The sequence below is a fragment of the Triturus cristatus genome, chromosome 3_1 (assembly GCF_964204655.1).
Source record: "Triturus cristatus chromosome 3_1, aTriCri1.1, whole genome shotgun sequence".
Lineage (NCBI taxonomy): Eukaryota > Metazoa > Chordata > Amphibia > Caudata > Salamandridae > Triturus > Triturus cristatus.
Window position 1 is genome coordinate 521,091,709 of NC_140583.1, and position 23,595 is coordinate 521,115,303.

At 45.1% G+C, this 23,595-nt stretch overlaps 1 protein-coding gene across 4 annotated transcripts in view; it reads right to left on the bottom strand.

Moving 5' to 3' along the window:
* The window catches only part of POLG (DNA polymerase gamma, catalytic subunit), an 862,381-nt gene that overhangs the window by 530,119 nt on the left and 308,667 nt on the right, over positions 1–23,595 (bottom strand). For all 4 annotated transcript variants that reach the window (XM_085644442.1, XM_085644444.1, XM_085644443.1 and 1 more), the window contains one exon: positions 10,706–10,785. In XM_085644442.1, the coding sequence (XP_085500568.1) occupies positions 10,706–10,785 (80 nt within the window). The remainder of the gene's footprint in view (positions 1–10,705; positions 10,786–23,595) is intronic.

Below are 23,595 nucleotides of genomic sequence, written 5' to 3' on the forward strand. Positions count from 1 at the left end.
CTTGAAACGTTAAAAAAAAAAAAAAAAGTTCATCCGCTTTTGATTTTCATGGAATGTTCCATGCAGACATGTCAACTGGGAGCCAAATAAAAGGAGATGTTTCAAACTAAAAGTGATATTTCCTATTTTAACTCCCATAGGATTTTTGCTCCTCGATACTGAAAAACAGCTCAACCGAATGACACCAAACTTGGCATGAAAGTATAACTTCCCTGAAGAAAGTGTATTTGCCAAGGTTGAGTAAAAATCTGTTCAATAGTTTTTGAGAAAATGGTGTTTAAAAAGTGTCAAGGTCTGGGCGTAAAGCAGTTAGTTTACAGATATCTAGACCATTAATTTGTGGGCTAATTTTCTCAGCAAGATAAATAGCAGCGACCTTCTTATCATTACCCGTCCCCAGGATTTGTAGGTGATTGCACAATAGTCCGCAATGTCAACATGTTTAGATTTGGCAGCTTCTGGAAAGGAAGAATCTGAGCTGTCAAGAGGGAGTACAGGAGAAACCCTTGGCTAATTGATGCACTGATGATGTTCGGTAGATGTGACAAGGCTTCACTAGAGTTCTCCTTCACAAATGAGTAGCGGATAACATGTCTTCTATATGAGGTGTACTTTAGGGAATAGAAAATCCAGAGCAGTGATCATTCCATTGGATAGGGTAGGAAAAGTAGTTCCTTTAGTAGGGATGAGCGAACATTTTCTTCAGTTGTGCCTTTGGATTCTCTAATCGAAAGCCAAGTTCGTGGAACCGAAGTCCTCTGGTTGGTTGCAACATCAGGAAAAATGCTCTTGCTCTATTACAACATGTGAGGACTTGGTTTCTGCATAACAAAATGAAAGGGCACATATGGGGCAGGATGAGCACACCCTGACCTCAAGGCCAATGTGGGGGCCTCAAGGGGACCTCTCTGCTTAAAAAATGAAAACATGCAGATTTCAGGGATCCCAGGGCTGAGTTTGAGGCCCCCTAGTGTGGCCTCTGAGATCTGCGAATCCTGGATGGAGACCGAGAATTGTATGCAAGCTTCACAGACAATGGACAGCGAACCCACAGCTACCTTCGTGGACCTATGTTAGACCATTTGTGAATTCTGCAAATCTAAAATAACAATAAAACAAAAATAAGTAAAATATCTCGTGGGTTTGGGGCTTACCACAGTTTGGGCACTGACACTGGGTTTTGGGGGCAGGGCCGACCAGGCCCTCTGAACAATCCTTTGCTGTGCACAGCATGGGTTGGGCACAGGATCCACGCAGTAGGCCACGTACAGTAGCGTTTGGGTGCCCGGATGTGGACAAGACCCTTAAGCCAATCTGAGCTGGGGTTGAGTGTTTGCCGCAGGTTGAGTGGAGTACCTGGTTGAAGTTCATGCCCTACAGACATCCAGTGCTTCACAGCTGAAGACCAGGCCCTGCGGCTAACTCCCATTGCTCATTGCTTTCAGCCATCCAAGGAGTTGGTGTGCAGGTCCAGGCTGGAGGCTGTGCACAGCAGATGTTGGCTGCCAGTAGTAATTTGGGAGTCCCAGCAGTAAATACACACTGTGCAAGACTGTGCAGAAGAATAGGGTGCCCAGGAGGGGTTGGTGCAGGGCCATGCAGCCAACCCCTGCTGTAGACAGCCAAGTCCAGTGTCAACCTCCACTGCATGGCTGACGGCAGATCCTGTGGTTAATCTTCGCTGTGGCAGCTGAGGTTGACAAAGCAGAGTATTGGTACCTCTCTCTACATGATGTCATCAGTGATGTCATCAATGATATCATTTGAACTGTCACCATTGATGCAATTAATGTTATTTAGCATTTAATGAGTGACTTCATATGTAAGGTCATAAACACTGCATGATGGGGAGTGACTTATAGAGCGTTTATCAAATCAACTGGCATATTTAAGTGGCGGTTAGATTTCTTTTCAACAATAACTGCACTTTAACTGTGGGGTTTTTTCAAGGAATGTCTGACAGCTTTTAAAATTATGTTAAGGTCTTGTAGAACAGCAAAACATAACTTCACTTTAACCTTTGTTTTTTCCAGTGAGTATAGGCATACATGTCCATAGACACACTTACATAATATATATACCAGTTAAACGTTCCATATACTAACATTGTACTTTGGCACACAATGCATGAAAATGATATCAACATACAGTGTGGAAAGAGTCTGCAGCACACTATGACTGTTGGGTAGGGCAGTAGTGTTAAAGGCCCACCTTAACAAATTTACAAACCACTTCTAGTTGACAAAAGGACCCTTCTACCCTCTCCTTATATTTTCCTTAATGTGCAACGGAGTCACAGTAGGCATTAACACAAAAGGCGTTAATACAACAAGCCAGCAATTCATGATCTAGCGAAGCAGAAGAGCCATAGAGTGGCATGACAGGCTGTGCAGCTAGATTCCACTTTATCCTCAACTATCAGTACTAGATGTACCAGACAGCCATACTAAAATGCTATTGCTGGTGAGGTGTACAGGTCCTCATTTTGCGCAGCCCAGTGTTCCTGCTTTGGCCAAAAACTGGAGTTTTGTGCAGGATTACAATTAGAGTGATTTTAAAGCACTTGGTATTTCGCACTGGGGTAGTCGTGCATTTTTTACCAATGAAATATTCACGAGGTCATATCTTGTGATTTAACTTTTAGGTTAAAGACTGCAACGCAACAATCAGAGAAGTAGCTCTAAATATCGGTCAATATGTGGTTGATATTCTGCTACATCTGAAAATGAAGTCTGATCAAGATGATGCTTATCTAAAGCAAGGCCTCCAACTATCTCGGACCTGGCTATTTAAATACTTTCTAAGGCTCAACCCTGATAAAACGGAATTCCTCCTCATTTGCTCACAGAATAACTTATTGTGACCCTGGAAAATCTTAGAATATCAGGTGAGATGAACCTTTGGTACCATTTGGGAAGAATTTTGCCTAACCCAGTCTCAAAAGTGGAGATGCGTACAATTCAGGCATTGCTTACATAGTGCCCTTGGAGTCTGACCGTGGAATCTCTTGGCTTCTTCCATCAAGCAGTATCTGAAGCTTTGGGGATCCTGCAATGGATCATGTCCTATTTTTATAACCTCAACCTAACATCTGCATTCGGGACCCCTCCTGGTTCTCTCCAGTGTGTTAAGTGGCAGAGGAGAGCGAAAGTGCAGTAAGAGGACCTAGATTTGGCAGAACTAAGGAAAGAATTGGACAGGGGGACTTGCAAATCCCGTTTGAAGTTCTGCCTCTTTAAGACAGTCCAGGACTGGTACTGGCCCCCTATAAACTGGTGCCCTCAGACTTTTTACACCACTCACAGTACCGGTGTTACAACCTGCCCGATTGCGCGACAACACAACAGCACCCTATAGCTGCCTCTGCCACTATCACGAATTAAGGTTATGATGAATGTCACAGGCGATCTCTTTGGGCTCACGGGGCAATGGCGTAGGTTACTGACTACTGCCCTAACCATGGCCAAACTCTGTATCATACGACACCTGAGATTTGTCACAACTACCCATATGTGATGAGTGGCTGAGTGAAATAAACAAGGTGGCATTGAATGAACAGACCATACATCGGCTTCAGGATCACATGGCACTCTTTAATGCCATATGGTACCCCTTCCTCGGTGTGGACGGGGCCACTCCTTGATGATACTTGGGTGGTGGCCTGCGCATCCCCCAATTCACCCATTAGTTCTGCTCACTCCCCCACACCTGAACCTTTCCTCTTCTAGCCTTTCTTGTTCCGTCACACTTCCAGCCATCACTTGCAATATATGGCTTGAACAATGTATACGCAGTCGAGATAAATTTCTTGTTTTACTGCCTCTGGTGTAAATTGTTAGATGAGTACTAAATGTCTCAGACTGTTATGTGGCCAGATTATGGTTACAGTTACGATGTCTGAGCATTTGCTCTTATCATTCGTTACCAGAAGTGTGGTATATATTACTGCTGGCTCTGTTTGTGAATAATATAACCTTGAAAAAAACTGCACACCATTTCCAACCTTGAAAACGCGATCCCTGCACAAGATCTTCAAGCAATACGTCTGTCTAATCTACCCCTTACTTCTTCCCCGTAATGTATGATGGAACAGCCCTTCTCCCAGAAGAACCAAAAACAAACTTACTCCCACAAAAGTACTACTAAATTTGCAGCACGACTAAGCACTAAACCAAATAAAACACATCAGGAATGTAGTGGAATCAATAAACTTGCTCACCGTGGAGAACTCTGCATACTCAGCTTGGTTTTAATGCATAACTTCATACCACCTCACAAACTACATGTCGTAGAAGAAAACGGAAAGCCAAGAAACAATAAAGCAATGCTATTTGGAGTCCTGAAATTCAGAAAGTAAACATCTGTCATTCTCAGAGTAGCACCCGGGGTTCTGTAAGAACATTCCTCCAGGATTAAAGATGTTCCTTCTGATTTTACGTTCAAGAAGAATGCAACATTCCTATATAAACAATAAATAACACAAGTAAATTCAGTTTTTTCTAAGGATGCCTTTCACAGACACGCTTTTTGCCCCAGTATTCAAAGTATAAGAGAAATATTTACTTCCCACCTAACAATATATCTCACTTCTCAGAATCGAATGTACTATCTATACTCTATTCTTGTATACTGATGTAGTAACTGGCCTTTTAATAGAGTTGTAGAATGATTAGAATATAGATTGTTAATATTACATATGGAACTGTAATAAATATTAGAACTTGGAATGTATGTTGTCATTCTGTGTTTTCCCTGCTTACTGCTGCATGCACCCTTTTTACTACGATGCTGGAATAATTATAATAACGAAGAATAACCACTACAGTTTCTGCGTGGTTACTACAACTGATGAAATGCTTTTAAAGCCCATCTTCTTTGACAACTGTTTTCTCTACAAAATGGATGACAGAATCCAAACATCTAATTATATACGTATACTTGAGTTTTCCACAAATAATGTGATCCATACCAAGGTAAAGAGTTCCAGTGCTGACTGGGTGTGGTTCCGCGCTACAGAAAACCTCAAAAAAACCAGTGAAATTGGTGGCCTGCATCCACTATTCCGCATAACGCTGGCAGAGAAGCTTCACTTACCTATATGATTCAAACCATGCTCAGATTGTACCAGCATGCACAAATCATGTATTTCTGCACAAAATAAAACAGGGAGCTACCAGAGAGCATAGGAACATATTTTATGCAGCTGTGTGGGGTGGCGAGCTCTAATATGAACCACAGTCTGAGAGCGTTAGTTGTGAAAAATGCAGCCAGAAACTGCAAACCTAATTTCAGTCCACACCAGTCAGACATATAAAGATGTGGATTGCCTCCCCTGTGGGATGATTCCCGAGATACTATTGCAGGACAGTTACTGTTGGGTGGGGTGGCGGGGGGGGGCGGTATCTCAACCTGATTGGGGGGTTGGAGTGGGTGGAGGGGGGTTGTGGTTATTGTTGGTTGGTTTTATTACACTGCGTTTTTTTACTACACCACTAAATGATGATGCGGCCTTGCCACGGGCCGACTTTCTATGGTTGTGGATCCGGGGGAATGTGAAGCGGGGGGTCCCCCTGTGGGCCCTGGAACGGGGGTCATCGGTGACTTCGCCATTACATAGGACACACACATATAAGCCTCCCTGACCGCGCTGCGCTGCCTTACATGGAATATCCGTGGTCTTAACGATCACCGCAAGATACGCCTGACCCATGCACATTTGTCAAGACTCCAAATCGACATATGTTTCCTACAGGAAACGCATTTGACTCGCAACGCCGGGGACAAGCTTAGATGTGCTTGATGGGGCGAGATACACTCCTCCGGCTGCTCCAATTACTCTCGGGGAGTGGCTATTCTTCTTCGCAAAGGCCTTCCCTGGCAGACATTTAAGGTGCACGCGGACTCTGAGGGGCGCTATATAATACTGCTGGGGAAGTTATTTCACATGCCGATCACATTAGTTAACACATATGGCCCCAACACGGATGACCCTGGGTTTTTTCGTCACGTCTGGCACCTGGCACAATCACTGGGCGGAGGGGCATGCATGTCGGGAGGAGATTTCAATGCCGTGCTTTCGATGGAGCTAGATAGGGAGGGGGCTGCTCGCGCGCATCACCCGCAAGCTGCAGGTCTTATACGCGGCCTAATGGCAGATTATAATCTACTGGACTCGTGGCGCGTATTACATCCCGCGGTTAGGGAGGGCACCTGCTTCACCCCGCACAGAGGAGCCTGGTCCCGCTTGGACTTCTGGCTCTTGATCCCACAGGTGCATGCCTGGGTGTCTGCAGTCACCCACAAGGCGCGCACCCTCTCAGACCACTCACCTGTAGAACTGACTCTGACTGTCCCCAAGCCATACATTACACCCTTCACGTGGCGATTGCCTGCGCAGGCCCTGTCAGATCAGGTGTTTCGTGAGGATATCCATCAGCACATACTCGACTACTTTGAGCACAATGCGGGTTCCGTGACATCGTTGGGCACCTTGTGGGATGCGTTTAAGGTGGTGATCAGGGGCCACTGCATTGCGGGACAGGCCAAAGTCCTAAAGACTATCAGGGGTGTGCTAGGTAAATTGGAGGATCGCCTATATTCTCTGGAGGTGAAGTACTGTTCGGACCCCTCGACTGCCACCTTGGCTGAAACTCGCACCACGCTAACTGAATATCAGACAGAAGCTGATAGGGAGCTTAAGTTCCTGACTAAGCATGCTGTGGCCCGCAGATATGGGGAGGGGGATCGCCCAGGCAGAACGCTCGCCCTCCTGCTGCGCTCACAACGACCCTCTCCCTTCGTCTCCTCAGTGATGACAAAGGGAGGTGATACCGTGTATACACCTCCGGAAATACTGGATACCTTTCGGTCCTTTTACAGGGACTTGTATAATGCTCGGGCAGCCCACCCACAGGCGGAGCTGTCTGACTATTTTGATACGATACAACTTATATGGTTCAATGCGCACCAAAAAGGTTACTTCGATCGGCCCTTTGCGGCAGAAGATGTGCGGGAGGCAATAGGATCATTGGCAGCCGGCAAGGCACCGGGACCGGACGGCCTCCCTACACAGTTTTACAAAGAATATGCAGATCTCCTGGCCCCCCGACTGTTGGCAGTGTATGCTGAGGCGGTCGAGACGGGTATACTCCCAGAATCCATGAGAGAGGCTGTCATCATTACCCTCCTAAAACCGGACAAGGATGTCCAGCAATGCGACTCCTACAGGCCATTATCTTTAATTAATACTGACGCAAAGATCTTTGCAAAAATGCTCGCAACTCGGCTACAGCCGGTGTTGCCCCTCATGATCCGCCCGGATCAGTCGGGCTTTGTGCCGGGCCGCTCGACGTCCCACAACCTCCGCACCCTCTTCGGGGTGCTGCACTATTTGGCCCCACATGTTAAGGCTGCGGCGGTACTGTTAGACGCCACCAAAGCGTTCGACTCCCTGGAGTGGGGGTTCCTGTTTCCTCTGCTGCAGCGCATGGGTGTGAGTGAGGCCTTTATCGGATACATTAGACTGCTTTATACCGGCATCACTGCTAGGGTGAGAGTAAACGGGCTCGTCTCTGCGCCGTTTGCCGTTCGGAGGGGTACGAGACAGGGCTGCCCCCTATCACCCCTGCTCTTTGCCATCGCCACAGAGCCTTTGGCTGCCCGCATCAGACAGCATCATGCGGCCTAGGGCATTGGCTTCTCGTCAAGGGCGCTGTCCATATCGCTGTACGCGGATGATATTACGCTATATGTGTCTGGTCCTCAGGTAAACCTCTCCCCTCTGACAAGAGAACTGATGGAGTATGGTCGGCTGTCGGGAGTGAATATAAACTGGGAGAAATCGGTCATTTTGCCCCTGACGTCCGGGACTCCCCGCTTTACCCCGGACTGCCCGCTGAAATGGGCAACTGGACCGGTGCGGTACCTGGGGATTTGGATAAGCACGGATATGCAGCAGATATGGGCGGAAAATTACGGGCGGGTGATGGGTTGGGTGGAAGAGAGGGTCGGCCGCTGGAAGCATTTGCCCCTTTCGCTGGCTGGCAGAATCGCTGTGGCTAAAATGGTGATCCTGCCTAAACTCCTATATTTATTCGTGAATATCCCACTGCCCCTAACTGCACATTTTTTGCGACAGGTACGCTAGCGGATGGTGGAGCTGGCCTGGGGAGGTAAACAGCCGAGGGTGGCATGGGAGACCCTCACTCTTCCACAGCGACAGGGAGGCCTGGCCGCACCAGACTTCCCCCTATATGCCTACTGTGCACAGGCACAGTTCCTGCACTACTGGGCGCACCCCACACCGTTTCAACCGCACGTGGCAATAGAGACTGATAGACCGGCCCGCTGCCGCTAACTGTGGCACTCTACGCGCCACACATCCGGAGATGCACGGAAATCGACCCGGTGCACGCACTCAGGTGGGCCTGGGATGGGCTGAGACGGAGGGCCGGGCTGGACCTTCTTTACACCCGATCTGTGCCTCTGCGCGGGAACCCGATGTGGCCACCGTTGCGAAATATGCAGACCGGGGAGCGTGCCGCGGTGCTGGGCCTTCGCACTGGGGGCGATTTGTTTCCGGGGGACACCTTCCTCACGCTGGAGCAGATGTGTTGTGCGGAAGCTCCGACGCTACTGGACACGCTTCTTTATTATCAGCTCCGCCACTCGTGCCGGAAGCTGTTCCCCACGTTCCCGGCGCCGCCGCCGGACCTGCTTGCCCTGGAAAATGTGCTGTCCGTGGAGTCAGGGCGCAAGCTTGTATCCCGATTGTATGTGCGAATGCAAGCTAATCACCCCGTTGTTCTTCCGGCGGCGCGGGGCTTATGGGCGGCGGAATTGGGTGCAGATATTTCTGATGTGCACTGGGACTTGTGTTGTAAGCTTCTTGAGATTCTGTCCCCCAACTACAGGCTGCGCCTGATCCACTTCAAATACATACACATGACGTATCGCACCCCTAGCCGATTGCACCGCATGGGCTTAAGAGACACAGATGAGTGCTGGCGCTGTTACACTCGTGGAGCCACCTTTCTGCATATGGCGTGGGACTGTCCCACATTCGCGACCTTCTGGACAAGGGTGGTGAAGATAGTATGCGAAATCACGGGCCTACAGATACCATGCACACCACAGGTTACGCTGCTGGGAATTTTACATATGGTTGAGCCCAAACACCGTAAGCTGCCAGCGATGCTATTGTTACTGGCCAAACGACAAGTTGCTATGCATTGGGGAGTTGGTACGTCGCCTAGCGTTAGGGAATGGGTCAGAAGCGCTATCTACTGCCAGACACAGCTCGCCTTGTACTGGGAGCTTATGCCGATGCGATCGAGGCCTAAGGATATATGGGGGCCCTTCACACACTGGTTGGAGCGCGCTCTGCTGCAGGCGCTGTAGCTCGATGCTATCCCCTAGGGCGGGAGGGAGATGGTGGTCATTGCATTTGCCCGTGGGGCGTATTGGCAGACGTTGGGTTGGGGGGGCGCGTGCGGGAGGGGGAGGAAGATGGACAGCTGGGTAAAGAGCAGATTGTCGTATAACACTGAGTGGGTGTCCTTGCAACCTCGTATTTGGTGCTATGTTGGTGGGGAGACGTATCGTCATCGCTGAACATATGTACACAGCAGTGAGTGGTATTGTTTTAAGTTTGTTATTGAAAAATGCAAATAAAAAGAATTAAAAAAAAAAAAAAAAAGATGTGGATTGCCTGAGTATTACAGATAGGAGGGGAGTGTGTATGTATAGCACTATACGTGGAATACTTTTTAAACTGCATCACTTAAGAAGCATTTTAGATTCTACCATAGTCGTACTCTATGGAATATTAACAGAGCTATAGTTTTCTACTGGAGTACAGAGAAGCTCTGCTTCCTAAAAGTGTTGTGTTGCTTCTCACTAGACCTCCACTAAGGACACCTTAGCAACCTTAACCTCGCTACAAAAACAACCTTAACATTGCTACACAAGTAATATCATCTCAGGCAAAGGACACGGTGGTAAAGATGATTACCCTCGATTGCCAAAAATATAATTTCCCTAATTTTCAAAAATGAAATTAACTAACTGGAACTTGCACTACAATCCTCAGGCTATGCTGGCCAATCAACTCACTTTTAAAGAAGGCACTAACTGGCAATAAAGACCGGCTTTCCATAACTTGAGATCTAATACTCCAATAATTATGATATAGCCTTAACAAATGTTTTCTTCTACCACTTAGTTATTTCAAGATAGGATGTCAAGCCAAAATGCCCATCAAACAACATTATTTATAAAACAAAAACTGGCAAAAAAATCTCAGTCTGTTTTAAATGTACCCCCCAACATTTTCTAAATCACTGCTGCTCCAAGTAAATTATTTTCTAATACCGTTCATGAACATTCTACAGAAATTATAGTTGAAATAATTTTGTCTTTGGCTTGGGATATAACTTTCCAATAATGGCCTCTAAAATGTTCAATAATTCTATATTAATGTTTATGCTCCTGGTGACCAATACCAAATCACAACATAAGATAGAATACATACTGTGCCTATCACACAAACCATGATTTTATAGCATTAAACTTAGTTATTCTAAATTTGCGTTTAATATAGGTTTGTTTGGAAACTTCAAGTGACGAAACACTGGATACTTTAAGAGATATTTAAGTTTTATTATTTCCTAGATGACCTACAATTGAGCCCCTAAGCCTTACTCACCTTTTCATGAAGAGCGGCAGTTGCTCCTGAAACACCTCGTGGGTTGCTTTGACGTCAAGAGCACAGTACCTCATTAAATCCTATGAAGGTAAAAAAAAAGCAAAGGAAAGTTGGGAGGAACTGTAGTTGAAAGTCTAAAAGTTATGAAATATGTTTAGGTAGTATGCCAACATGTAATTTGCAATTGGGGCTCACGTTTGAATGACATTTAATATTTTTATACAGTTACGTCTGTGCAGAGCCATCTGCATTTTTCTTATCTCACTGGTATTAATCCCCGTTCATTTTAGACCATTGAAAAAATGAACTTGCAACACGTTTATTAAACACATTTCTTTAACTAATCAATGTACACTCACAATTCAATGTGTTAGTGCGTTAAGTTGCCATATATGATAGAACAATACACTCAGCTGAAAACATTAGATTTATAGCACTAGCACATATGTACATCTGAAACTATTTAAGCAGCATTAAAGAATCATATTCCACTTTTAGGTTAAAGGCCTATTGTGTACAATACCAATACTTTGAGTAGGCACTGGGAAAGCCCATTGCTTATCATTGGGTATCTATTTGTTGTCAATATCATGTGCTGGTTTCTTTTTATCATTACAACAAACAAATGATGGACGGAATGCTGACAATGCAGACATTCTCCCCCAGTCAAGAGATCTGGGTTAAATCCATCGTTCTTTTGCCCACTACGCCACCCCAGTTTAGACATGGCCATATGCAAATCAGTCTTGACCCTGTGCCTCATGGGAACAGTCCAGCCCGAACTGCCAAGCCATGTCTTCCCTGGACCAGAATCAAGCATCCTAGGACCGGTTTCTGGCTATCAGCCGTCATCAGCCAGGATAGCTTGACTCCAGTGGCGTAGTGAGCACGGGTCCCACGTCTGGGAATACCCATCCCACTTAGGGCGAAAAGCATTACAACAAACAAATGATGGACGGAATGCTGACAATGCAGACATTCTCCCCCAGTCAAGAGATCTGGGTTAAATCCATCGTTCTTTTGCCCACTACGCCACCCCAGTTTAGACATGGCCATATGCAAATCAGTCTTGACCCTGTGCCTCATGGGAACAGTCCAGCCCGAACTGCCAAGCCATGTCTTCCCTGGACCAGAATCAAGCATCCTAGGACCGGTTTCTGGCTATCAGCCGTCATCAGCCAGGATAGCTTGACTCCAGTGGCGTAGTGAGCACGGGTCCCACGTCTGGGAATACCCATCCCACTTAGGGCGAAAAGCATTACAACAAACAAATGATGGACGGAATGCTGACAATGCAGACATTCTCCCCCAGTCAAGAGATCTGGGTTAAATCCATCGTTCTTTTGCCCACTACGCCACCCCAGTTTAGACATGGCCATATGCAAATCAGTCTTGACCCTGTGCCTCATGGGAACAGTCCAGCCCGAACTGCCAAGCCATGTCTTCCCTGGACCAGAATCAAGCATCCTAGGACCGGTTTCTGGCTATCAGCCGTCATCAGCCAGGATAGCTTGACTCCAGTGGCGTAGTGAGCACGGGTCCCACGTCTGGGAATACCCATCCCACTTAGGGCGAAAAGCATTACAACAAACAAATGATGGACGGAATGCTGACAATGCAGACATTCTCCCCCAGTCAAGAGATCTGGGTTAAATCCATCGTTCTTTTGCCCACTACGCCACCCCAGTTTAGACATGGCCATATGCAAATCAGTCTTGACCCTGTGCCTCATGGGAACAGTCCAGCCCGAACTGCCAAGCCATGTCTTCCCTGGACCAGAATCAAGCATCCTAGGACCGGTTTCTGGCTATCAGCCGTCATCAGCCAGGATAGCTTGACTCCAGTGGCGTAGTGAGCACGGGTCCCACGTCTGGGAATACCCATCCCACTTAGGGCGAAAAGCATTACAACAAACAAATGATGGACGGAATGCTGACAATGCAGACATTCTCCCCCAGTCAAGAGATCTGGGTTAAATCCATCGTTCTTTTGCCCACTACGCCACCCCAGTTTAGACATGGCCATATGCAAATCAGTCTTGACCCTGTGCCTCATGGGAACAGTCCAGCCCGAACTGCCAAGCCATGTCTTCCCTGGACCAGAATCAAGCATCCTAGGACCGGTTTCTGGCTATCAGCCGTCATCAGCCAGGATAGCTTGACTCCAGTGGCGTAGTGAGCACGGGTCCCACGTCTGGGAATACCCATCCCACTTAGGGCGGTTTCTTTTTATCGACTTTCCACTTCTTTGTGTTTGCCCCTCCTTTGGAGCATAGTTTACCATCCTTTTGAAATAATGACTTGCATCCTTCCACAACTGACAATCAGTGAACTTCGATTATCTTTTACTTTGACTTACATATGAGTGCAAGTACTTCTTGCTCTTGTCCTCTGGTACTGTTTCCCCTCACATTCCCACCTTCCTTGCATTCAGAGATGCTCCTCCATCCACACTGCTCTTCCGTTGCTTCCCCACCCTATCCGGCAGCGGTGGCTTGCTCCTTCGCTTCTGTTGTTCTAAGCCCTCCCGGTCCTGTTCTTTTTACTTAAAGAATTAATGTTTTTCTTTTTTGGAGAGCTTGGCAGCTGCAAGTAGCTCCAAGACCACTCCATCCTTGATAATGCAAGCCTTTTTTTTGTTTTCACTCCAAGATGGGAGTCCACCAATTTGGACAGGTAAGTTAAAACAACAGCAAAATGGATAAAGCTTCAGGACACACGTGCGCATATGTCATGACCTCGCACCCATTTTATTTGCAGACGCTGTTAAGTAACAAGCATTAGCAAAGTCAAAAGTTTGGATCACACCCATCAAACACAAGACCTGTTCGGTTTGCCAATGCTTGTTTTTATATTCAATGCATGGATATTGACCTGCCTGTAACACATGAAAGCATAAAGAGACACTCTAAGAAAGACCAATATACTAACTTTCAAAGATTTTGTCTTGGACCATTCACTTAATTTATGGAATTATTCTAAATATAAAGCTATACTTTTGCCTATTCTGTCCACCGTGACCTTCAGCATGATACCAAGATCCGTTGTAAGATGTAAATACAGGTAAGTAAGTTGATTCTTTATTTTAAGGACTGTATGAGTAGAAAAGTATTTACAATGCAAGTAATGATTGTCAACAACAGGGTTATCGCATTAAAAACGTTCATAGGGGGAATTCGCTTATCTGAAAGAGCATTAATGTGCGCCTAAGGAAAGCCCGTCTGCGCCCATCCGCGCCGGGACGCTGCCAGATGCCAGACTTCCTGCTCAAATTCCTAATGATAGGTGTTTCTATACACGCTCTGAGCTCCTGTCTCTCAATATCAATTGTTCTAGTTGTTTAAAGCATACCTGGTCTCCTTTGGGTGATTCTTTCAGTGTGAACAATGTCTCCTCAACTTTAAGACAGATGGGAGAGGCATTCCTCTCTCTGGCTCGCCTGAGCTCAGGTTCTATAGCTTAAACTGCCGTTCTCTGGCAAAGCACCATGCTGAGATATTTGACTTATTAACAGATGAATCGCCAAGTGGAATTTTTTTGACTGAGACCTGGTTAACACAGGATTCTGGCGCAGAATCCTGGTTGGCCCTTCCCCCAGGCTTTATTATGTATCAACTTAACAGACCTATTAATCGTGGTGGAGGTATTGCACTAATCCTCAAGGAGCCTCTCTCATGCAGTTTTAGGAAGGAGGATATTCCTGAGTGTGAAAGTGCATTCTTTAAAATCACCCTTAACCACAATTTCACGGTTTCAGGGTTGCTTATATATCGTCCTCCAGGGTCATCTAAAACATTTAGGGAAGCTCTAGTGAATAGGGTTACCCTTCTTGCTAGAAAAGCAGCAAATTTTACCATTCTGGGCGATTTAAACCTTCATCTGGAAGATAGTGGCAAAACAGATATTGCTTGCTTTCTAGCCGACTTAGAGGCCTGTCAACTGATACAATGTGTGGCAGACAGCACACATGTTGCTGGCCACCTGCTGGACCTGATATTTTCTAATTTGGGTTCTATAACAGTGTCGCCCCCGGTTCCTTTGGTCTGGACAGACCACTCTTTGGTCCCTTTCTCCCTTCGGCTGCCAGGGAAACCTGCTCTGAATTGCCCCCGGCCAGTGATAAAACGTCCTTGGCATAAATTGGTTGTTAGTCAATTTTCAGATTCTTTGTTAAGTCTTAAACCACAGTTTCCTCCTCATATAGATGCTGCTGATTTTCTCTTTCAGGACTGGCCGACTCAAGCCCTAGATACCTGCATTCCTGCTAAACGTAGTTTAAAGAAGAAGCAAGGGCCCTCTAATCCCTGGTTTAATAAAACCTTGGTTAAAGCATAAAAGGTCTGCGAACCTGGAGGCGTGCTTATGACATGGAAGCAAAAAATAAATACCGTGATTCAATTAAGACGTACCATCAGTTGATCCGGAAAGCTAGAGCTGAATACATTGCTGCTAAAATTCTGGAGAGCAAAAACACTCCCAAAATGATTTTCTCCCTTCTTAAAAAGATGCAACACTCCAATGTGAAAGTTAATTCCCCAGTCTCCTCCAATTCTCAGTGCGATGAACTTGCAGGTTTTCTTGTGCGCAAGGTGGAAACTATCTATAACATTCTCCCAACTGTCAGCCTTCCCTCAGTTACTGCCAACACTGATCAAACAGATGAGCTTGAGGACAGGTCAATCAATTCTGAACCAACGTTGTGTTCATTTCCCCCACTCTTGCCTTCTGAGACTGAATCCCTCTGCCTCAAAATCAAATCAGGTTCCCCAGCCGACTCCTTGAGACCAGACCAACTTCGTCTAGTTCTCAATTCAATTTTACCAGCGGTTAGAGAATTGATTAATTTGTCACTGTCCTCTGCATAACTGCCTGCAACATGGAAGCATGCAAAAGTTACACCTCTTTTAAAGAAGCCTTCCTTTGAGCCTTCGGACCCGGGTAATTTTCGCCCGATTTCCCAGCTTCCTTTTTTAGCTAAGGCCACAGAATCCTATGTAAATACAGTCTTGGCTGAATTTGTAGAGCATAACAAAATCCTTGACCCCTCACAAAACGGTTTTTGCCCCCGCCACAGCACCAAGTCGGCGCAGTTGGCTGTGACCGAGGATATCCGCAGCAGCCTAGATGTCGGAAACTCTGCGGCCTTAATTCTGTTGGATTTAAGTGCCGCTTTTGACACTGTTTCCCATGACATCCTTTTATGTAGGCTGCAGGATATCGGGGTTAGGAGGTCGGCCTTGGCTTGGTTCCGTTCTTTTTTGGAAGGCAAAACCTTTCAAGTTGCTGTGCCACCTTATCACTCGCAGATGTATGCCATTAAGCATGGGGTCCCATGGGGTTCGATATTGAGCCCTGCGCTTTTTAACATCTATGTCCAACCCCTAGCTATGGTAGCACAAAATAGAGGGTAGTCATTGGTATCCTATGACGATGACACCCAGCTAGTCATTACTTTCTCAAAAAAGTGCAAAAACAATCTCTTCAAATTTAAAGAGGACTTGTTAGCAATTGATGACTGGATGACAGCAAATTGCTTGCAACTTAATGTTGCCAAGTCGGAAATTCTTGTGCTAGGGAGAGATGGTGCTCTTTGGTCAGAACAGTAGTGGCCTGATAAACTCAAACCAGTGCCACTGCCTAAAGAGGCTGTTAAGAATTAAGGTTTTTGGATAGATAGTGATCTTTCTTTTGATACCCAATCCAAAGCTCTTGCAGGGTCCTGCTTTGTACTCTTAAGGGGGTTGAAACCTCTGCTTGGATATTTTGAACCTAAAATCCGCCAAACCATTCTTCAGGCTACAATTTTAGCCAGGTTAGATTACGGCAACTCCCTTTATCTAGGCGCCAATAAATCTTGTATCTTACGCCTCCAAAGAATTCAGAATGCTGCAGCACGCGCTTTGTTGGCACGCCCCAAGTCATGTTCGGTATCTAATTTTTTGCCGAAGCTTCATTGGCTGCCAATAGCTTAAAGAATCCAGTTTAAGTGTCTGTGTGTAGCCCACAAAATCCTGACACAACAAGGCCCTCCGATCTTAGTGGATCGGTTAGTCCAATATGTTCCGAATCGTCCTCTGCGCTCTGCCAACTCGGGATTGGTTTGTACCCCCTGATTTCAAAGAGCTAGAGCTAGTGGTCGCTCTTTTAAGGTTCAGGCGGCACACCTATGGAATTCCCTTCCGATATCCATTAGAGGACTTGAGAACCATCTGGCTTTTCGAAAGGCTATAAAGACCTGGCTCTTTTCGGCGTAATTGTTCCTGTTTGTTGGAGTGGTCTATAGGCACTTGTTCTTTCGGTAGAGCTGGGACGCCCCGTTGCTGGGGCAGCTATGCACTGTATAAATTCGTAAATAAATAATAAATAAATCTAGATTTAAAGAGACTTGTTTGCATCAAAACCCACCTAAAATTTTCAAATATGATTCTAGATTTTAAAATATTTTGAAAGCCATTGGTCTATCTATGTTCAAACAGGCTACAAACGGATGTCCCCACCTTCAAAGATTTATGAAAAACATATTAATCATAACATTTGTCTTTTAAATCAAAGGAAAATGGACTGGGGCTCTGAAAAACTAGGTTAGAGATGCAACACTTCATGAGGTTTCAGACAACTGTATATAGACTGTACTATACAATTTCTAATTTGTTAAAAAACTGATGACAGGCAGAGTAAGTATAACCTCTACAATTAAAACACAAATGCAGAAATGAACATAAATCAAAAATAGTGGGCACTACAGTCGCAGTAGTGGGGAAAAACGATCTTACTGAGGCATGGAAAACAAGTCAAGCCCATGATTGAAGCTTGGATTTTGGAAATGGAAAAGCTCTCAGACTTAAAAAGTGAGTGTAAGAAATTGGGTCATTAGTTGAGGGGGGATAAGTTCCCATCCTAAGTAATAATCATAATCCTTGTCAGGGTGAACCACTAAAGTTACTAAATAAACCTGAGCGCAAAACTCTGGTAGCTATGACACGGAGCAGACAGGCTTAACTTAGAGGCAATGTGTAAAGTCTTTATGCAGTACTACATAGTAATAAAGTCGAAATGCAAAACAATAAGAGTCCCAAAAGGAATTAGAAAAATAGAAAACCCCAATAAGAGCAACCAGAGATATGAATTTTTTGATGTTTTCACGCCTCTTTAAATGCTAACTACTGCCTTGCAGGAGTGGTAGAAGAAAATGTAGATTTAGCTTTTAGGGGCTTCAGGCGGAGCAACGGCAAATATTTAAATCTTACCTTCCTGAAATATTTAGAACAAATCCAACTTCATCAGTGAATTGGATTTGTATAAACTATTAAAAATAGTTGTTTAAATATTTTTTTAGCTAATCCTATTCTAGAGATACAGGATTCATATTTGACATTACATTCCAGTGTTTTCCTACAGAACAGCCAAACCAGCTACAGTGAAAATAGCGTTGAGTGCATTTTCACTGTAAGGACATGTTTAACACTACAGTTTTACATTCTCTACTTTCATATACCATGCACTCTACCTTCATGGGCAATAAGGCCTAGTTAGGATGACTTATAAATATTAAAAAGGAAGGTTTAGGCTTGTCAGAAGGGGTTATTTTGACAAGTTGAATTTACAGTTAAAAACTGCATAGCCAGGCTACTGGTGGCAGGCCTGTAGTAATGTTTTACTCTTTCAATGTAGTGGTTGGCACAATGAGTGCTGCAGCCCACTGGTGACATTTAGCTTATAAGCCCTGGGTATGCTGGGGTATCATATACTATGGCTATATAGGTGAGTTACATTTGCCAATTTTACCATGTCAGAAGGAGGAGCACACACACTTTACCTTAGATTAGCAGGGGTGAAGTGAAGAGTTCTATAGCCCAGCAAACATAGGGTACAGCAAAAAGGCAAGAAATTCAGCATGACCCTGCAGAAAGGGAAAATGTCCACCAGTCCGACACAGACTTAAGGATCTAATGTACACTTTCCATGGTATTTGAAAATGTTTTAGGGGTTACATATTTGTATTTATTTAGTAGTCAACACAACTGCACTGTGAACATTTGCAATAAACACTGCACAGTGTACATTTCACAGTATCAATGAAACAGCACAAGAACAAAAACATGCATGTCCCAGCTCACACCTGAGTGGCAATGAGAGAGAATGGAGTGACCCAGTTTCTGCACAACTACATAGCACAAACAAGCTGTATTTCATACACTAAAGAAACATTACCATATTAGATCTTATACACTCTGTCAGAAACTCCCTCTGAATCTAGAAAGAAAAACAAGAACAGAACAGTCCATCATTCACTTAATCAACATCAGTCTTCTAGAATCGTCCTGGTTAGAAGCCTCAACTTCGTTGGCTAGTATGTAGTATTCATTTTTCATAGTTGCAGGTCTTGTCAGCACTTTTGAGTCGTGTGGCTGAGAGCTTTAAAAATATGAATCTTAGATTCACAAACCTTCCAGATTCAGGATTGCCATGTGAGTCATGTGATCATGGTTATCTCTCAAATCTGCCACAATTGTTCCTGTATGTGCTTCACTGCTACTGAAGCATCGGAACATAGAAGCCTTCATATCATTGCATCCTCTGCATCTCCGAAGAGCTCAGTCTAAAGAATGAGTTAGGCCTCACCTTTGGGATCAGTCACCTTCAGAAGCATACGCAACTTTAGGATCTGGATACTTCTTGACCATGCTTCATTTTCTATCCATCCGTTTTTGAATTCAGATGCACCATTGAGAAATACACACATTTCTCAAATCTCGGTCTACTGGTTCCTACTCTCAACTAGTGGCGCCTTTTAACAGGACTGCCATCACTTTTACTTAGGGATACCTATCCGGTCCACAGCCATACCTCTATCCCTATGAGGCAGTTCCACCTATACCTCTTGCCAACACAGTTTCTTTCCAGTTCCACTGGAACTCCAGAGGGTCTACTCTCACCCATGACTTTGGACTGAGCAAACAGGTCCTCCAGCGCTCCATCACCTCAATTTTGTCCATACTTCAGAACTTGAGGCAGGAGGCAGTGGAGAGGAGGTGTACAGGAGTTCCAAGTTGCACTCTAGGAGGACTGCGTCTCAGAGAGCATTCTTGCGAACTCCAGCGCGCAAATGTGTTGACACTGCACATTCTGGACAGTGGCAAAGAGATCGAGCAAGGGTTCTTCCCATTGCTGGAAGCCGCCCTGCACCACACTGGTTATAACTACCATTCATGATGCACTAGAGGTCCAATTGTGGTCGAGCAGTCACCACTACAGGTCTTTTGCAGTCTCCTCCAAAGCCTAGTTGGAATCTGACAGGTTTCCTTAGATGCACACTGGGAGTTCAGATCCCATTGCAGAGCGTGCATGTGCAATCTGGTGAAGTTCGCCAGGAGGATTTAAGAGGTCAAGAGGCCATGAAGGACAGCATCCACTCTCCCTGCAACCCAGAACTGAGGCTGAAGCATAAGGATCATAACCTGATTGTCTAGGACTCACTGAAACCAGAGGGATCAAAACTGCACTGTATCTACAACAGCTCCAGTGAACAGGAACCTGTTAAAAAATAGTCAGGGGTGAATTTGGCACGTCAACTGAGAACTTCAAGGATGTGACGGGGTCAGCCGCTGTCTGAAGATGGTTCACAACTGACTGCGGTGAGTCCCCCTTCAACAGCCAGTCATCAAGGTAGGAGAAGACTGGTATACCCAACCACTGAAGGTGTGCAGTGACCACTGCCATCACTTTCATGAACACCTGAAGGTCAGTGGTGAGGCCGAAGCAGAGCAATGAAAACTGAAAGTTCTCTAGGCCCACTTAAAACCACAGGTAATGCTTGTGAGACAGCAGGACGGGGATATAAAAATTGTAGTTGTGTTGGTCCAGCAGTATTATCCAGTCTCCTGAATTCTGGGCAGATAGAACCTAGGTCAAAGTGAGCACATTGACGTTTTCATTTTTCAAGAGGTTACAAGGGCAGAGACCTAAAAGTGGAGGAAGACCTCCATCCTTTCTCAATACCAAGAAATAACCGTAGGTAACATTCTGTCCATATTTCCAGTGCCAGAACCCTTTCTATGGCTTCTTTGTCCAAAAAAGCCTGGACTTCTGGTCTCAGAGCAGAATGGTCTTCTGAAATCGCTTGGACATGGATAGGATATGTGGCGGGTTGGACAGGAAGAGTGGGGATATACTTGATGAACTATTTAGAGAACCTATTTGTAGATTTCAACCTCAAAATGACTGGAGGTCTATTGCAGAGGTGGAGGGCCTTGGTAATGTCTTTGTACCAAACCCCACTGAAGCCTCGAAAAGAGGAAGATTGCTGCAGATTCTGCTTGAAGTGCTCCAATGCAGAGTCTGCGTTTTCACCAAAGAGAAGGATACTATCAAATGGCATATCTATCTCATCCACTAGTGGGGCCGGAGTACTAAGCTGGTATAGACTGCCCTACCAAAGCTGTCAGTGGTCTCCAGCCCAGAGCGGAAGACACATTTCTTCCCTAACTTTGAAGATCTAGATAGGGATCTTTTGAAGGAATAGGAGGAAGGTTTATATGAGGCATCGTACAAAATTATGAGGATTCTTGTCGAGAATTCTTAAAGAAAAGTGAAGAAACTTAAGAAACAAATATCACATTTGGAAAAGGAGATTAAGGAATTGAATCTAGCTGATGCAACTAGTAAAGATTATGAGATTCTAAAACAGGTGATTGCTAATTATCAAATATATGTAAAAGACAAAAAAACTAAAGAAGATCAGAATGGATGATGGGGATTATGAGAAGGGTAGAATTTTTACCTTTGCTCTGAAATATGATAATATTATTGTAAAAACACAGACAATGTGGGGGTTGAAAGCATTAGAGACAGTGAGTCTTCGAGAAGTAGCTCCCTTTCATCTATTGAAAATGACCCGGGGGAAGGTACCAGTGCTGATGGAGCCTCCATAATAAATCCCTCCACTTATTTACAAGAAGTGCAAAGATACAGGATGGGCAGCAGAAAAAAGGAGGTCATCAGAAAAGGATAATCAGAAGGAGGGGTGGGGGGGGGGGGCAAGAAACACGGCGCAAGGGGTCCAAAGAAGACAACAGACAAAGAAGGGTCAGCTGAAGTAAATAATCCATCAAGAGAGTTGCACACGATGGACTGTACAATGTCAGCTATATAACAAATGAACAAGGTTCAAAGAAACTGAGTGTAAAGATTTAATAAAGGACTGGAAATGTACCATGCTATGGATTATCCTTCAATACTTTGTATGTGAAAGAACGGGAGGAGTATTTTGGGATAATCCTACTTGTGAAGATTTAATAACATTGTGAAGATTTAATAACATTGGACATTTTGTTTATGCACACATACGGAGTGCTGAGTAATATTATTGATTCTTGATCAAGGTTTTACTTGATACAGGGTGTGTGGTTGAGGTTGCCTCACTCTAGTGCACCTGTATACTTCTTTTCACGAACTACTCGGTTACATATCATACAATTTTTTGTGATAGTGGTAGGTTCAGTTCCTGTGCTTCTTGTCCCAGCCATCTACTTTTGTTGTTGACATATTTTGCAACGTCTTGGCCATCCTGAATGATCTGTGCTAGGTTAGAGCAAAATTCAATGGGGACCACTGGCAAGATCTCACTGACCATGTCCTACAGTATATATGAGTATCGTCCAAGGAGGCAGCTAGCATTGACTGAACGAAGGGCCAGAATGGCTGAGGAGAACACTTGTTTCCCAAATGCCTCTTTATGTTTGAACTTCCTGTCAGTTGGAGTCATCGGTAATGAGTTTGGGTGCAACCTGCTGGTAGTGGCTGGACCACCGGGCTTTGAGGTGCAAGATGCTGTGTAAGTAAGGCAGGGTCAACTGGGGCATGTCTATGGCATCTGCCTATTTACCGGCAGGCAACAGCAAGGTTTGGCCCGAGTAATCATCAGCGTTGTCAGTCACAGCCTCATTGCAAGGAAGGAGTGGTTCGTTGGAGGTCTGGCCAGGCTGCAGAATCTCAGTCAGTACATTAGGTTTGTCCTTTTAGATGTTAGCTGCAAGTCAAGAACTTCAGCTGGATGAGTACAGCAAAAGAGGCCAATTCGTCTGTAGAGGGGCCGGGCGGTGGAGGGGGGGGGGAAAGAGGACTCCAGCCAGTGCCAGGGGAGGTGGCCAAGCCACTGGTCTCATGTGGATCTGTACGAAGATTGGTGTCATTGTAGCAGCAAGATGTGTACCATCCCAATCCTCTCCAGTGCCATCACCCAGACCATGTTGACTAAATTCTAAATCAGAACCAAAAACAGAGGGGCGGTACAACGTGCTAGATACACTCCTTTGCAGCCCCGCCATATGAAGTGCAAGGGCATCTTTCCCCTGAGCATATTGCTACAAATGCTTACGTTAACATACTCATTAGTCGCTTAGCATCCAGAAATGTCACACCAGGACATTTTATACACTTTTATGTATTATTCTCTGTAAAATTAAACAATCCATCCATGTATTCACATATGCTAACATTTTTAACGTATGTGACTGTCTCAGAGTTGAGATGTGAAGGGCCCTTAGCACCAGAAGTAAAGATTGAATTTGTTTGCTTATTCCACCTGAAACTTTGCACTAATGTTGAAACTTTCTGACTGTCGTCAGCACCCACTCCCATGAACTCACCACTGTGTCTGCTCTTTTAGTAGTGACTGTCTGAAACATGTGACCAACTCTAAGAGCCTCAGTATTAGGTATGAATAGGTGCTCTGCCACACATTTGGGAGCCTAATACCTCCACAGATTTCTGGGATGCACTTGTTCCTCACTAGGTCTCCTACTGACCTCAATGATGCACCCTTGCTTGTGACATGTTTCATGTTGATGATTCTTGTCTTAGAAATATTAATCGGAAATTAGTGGCAGCATA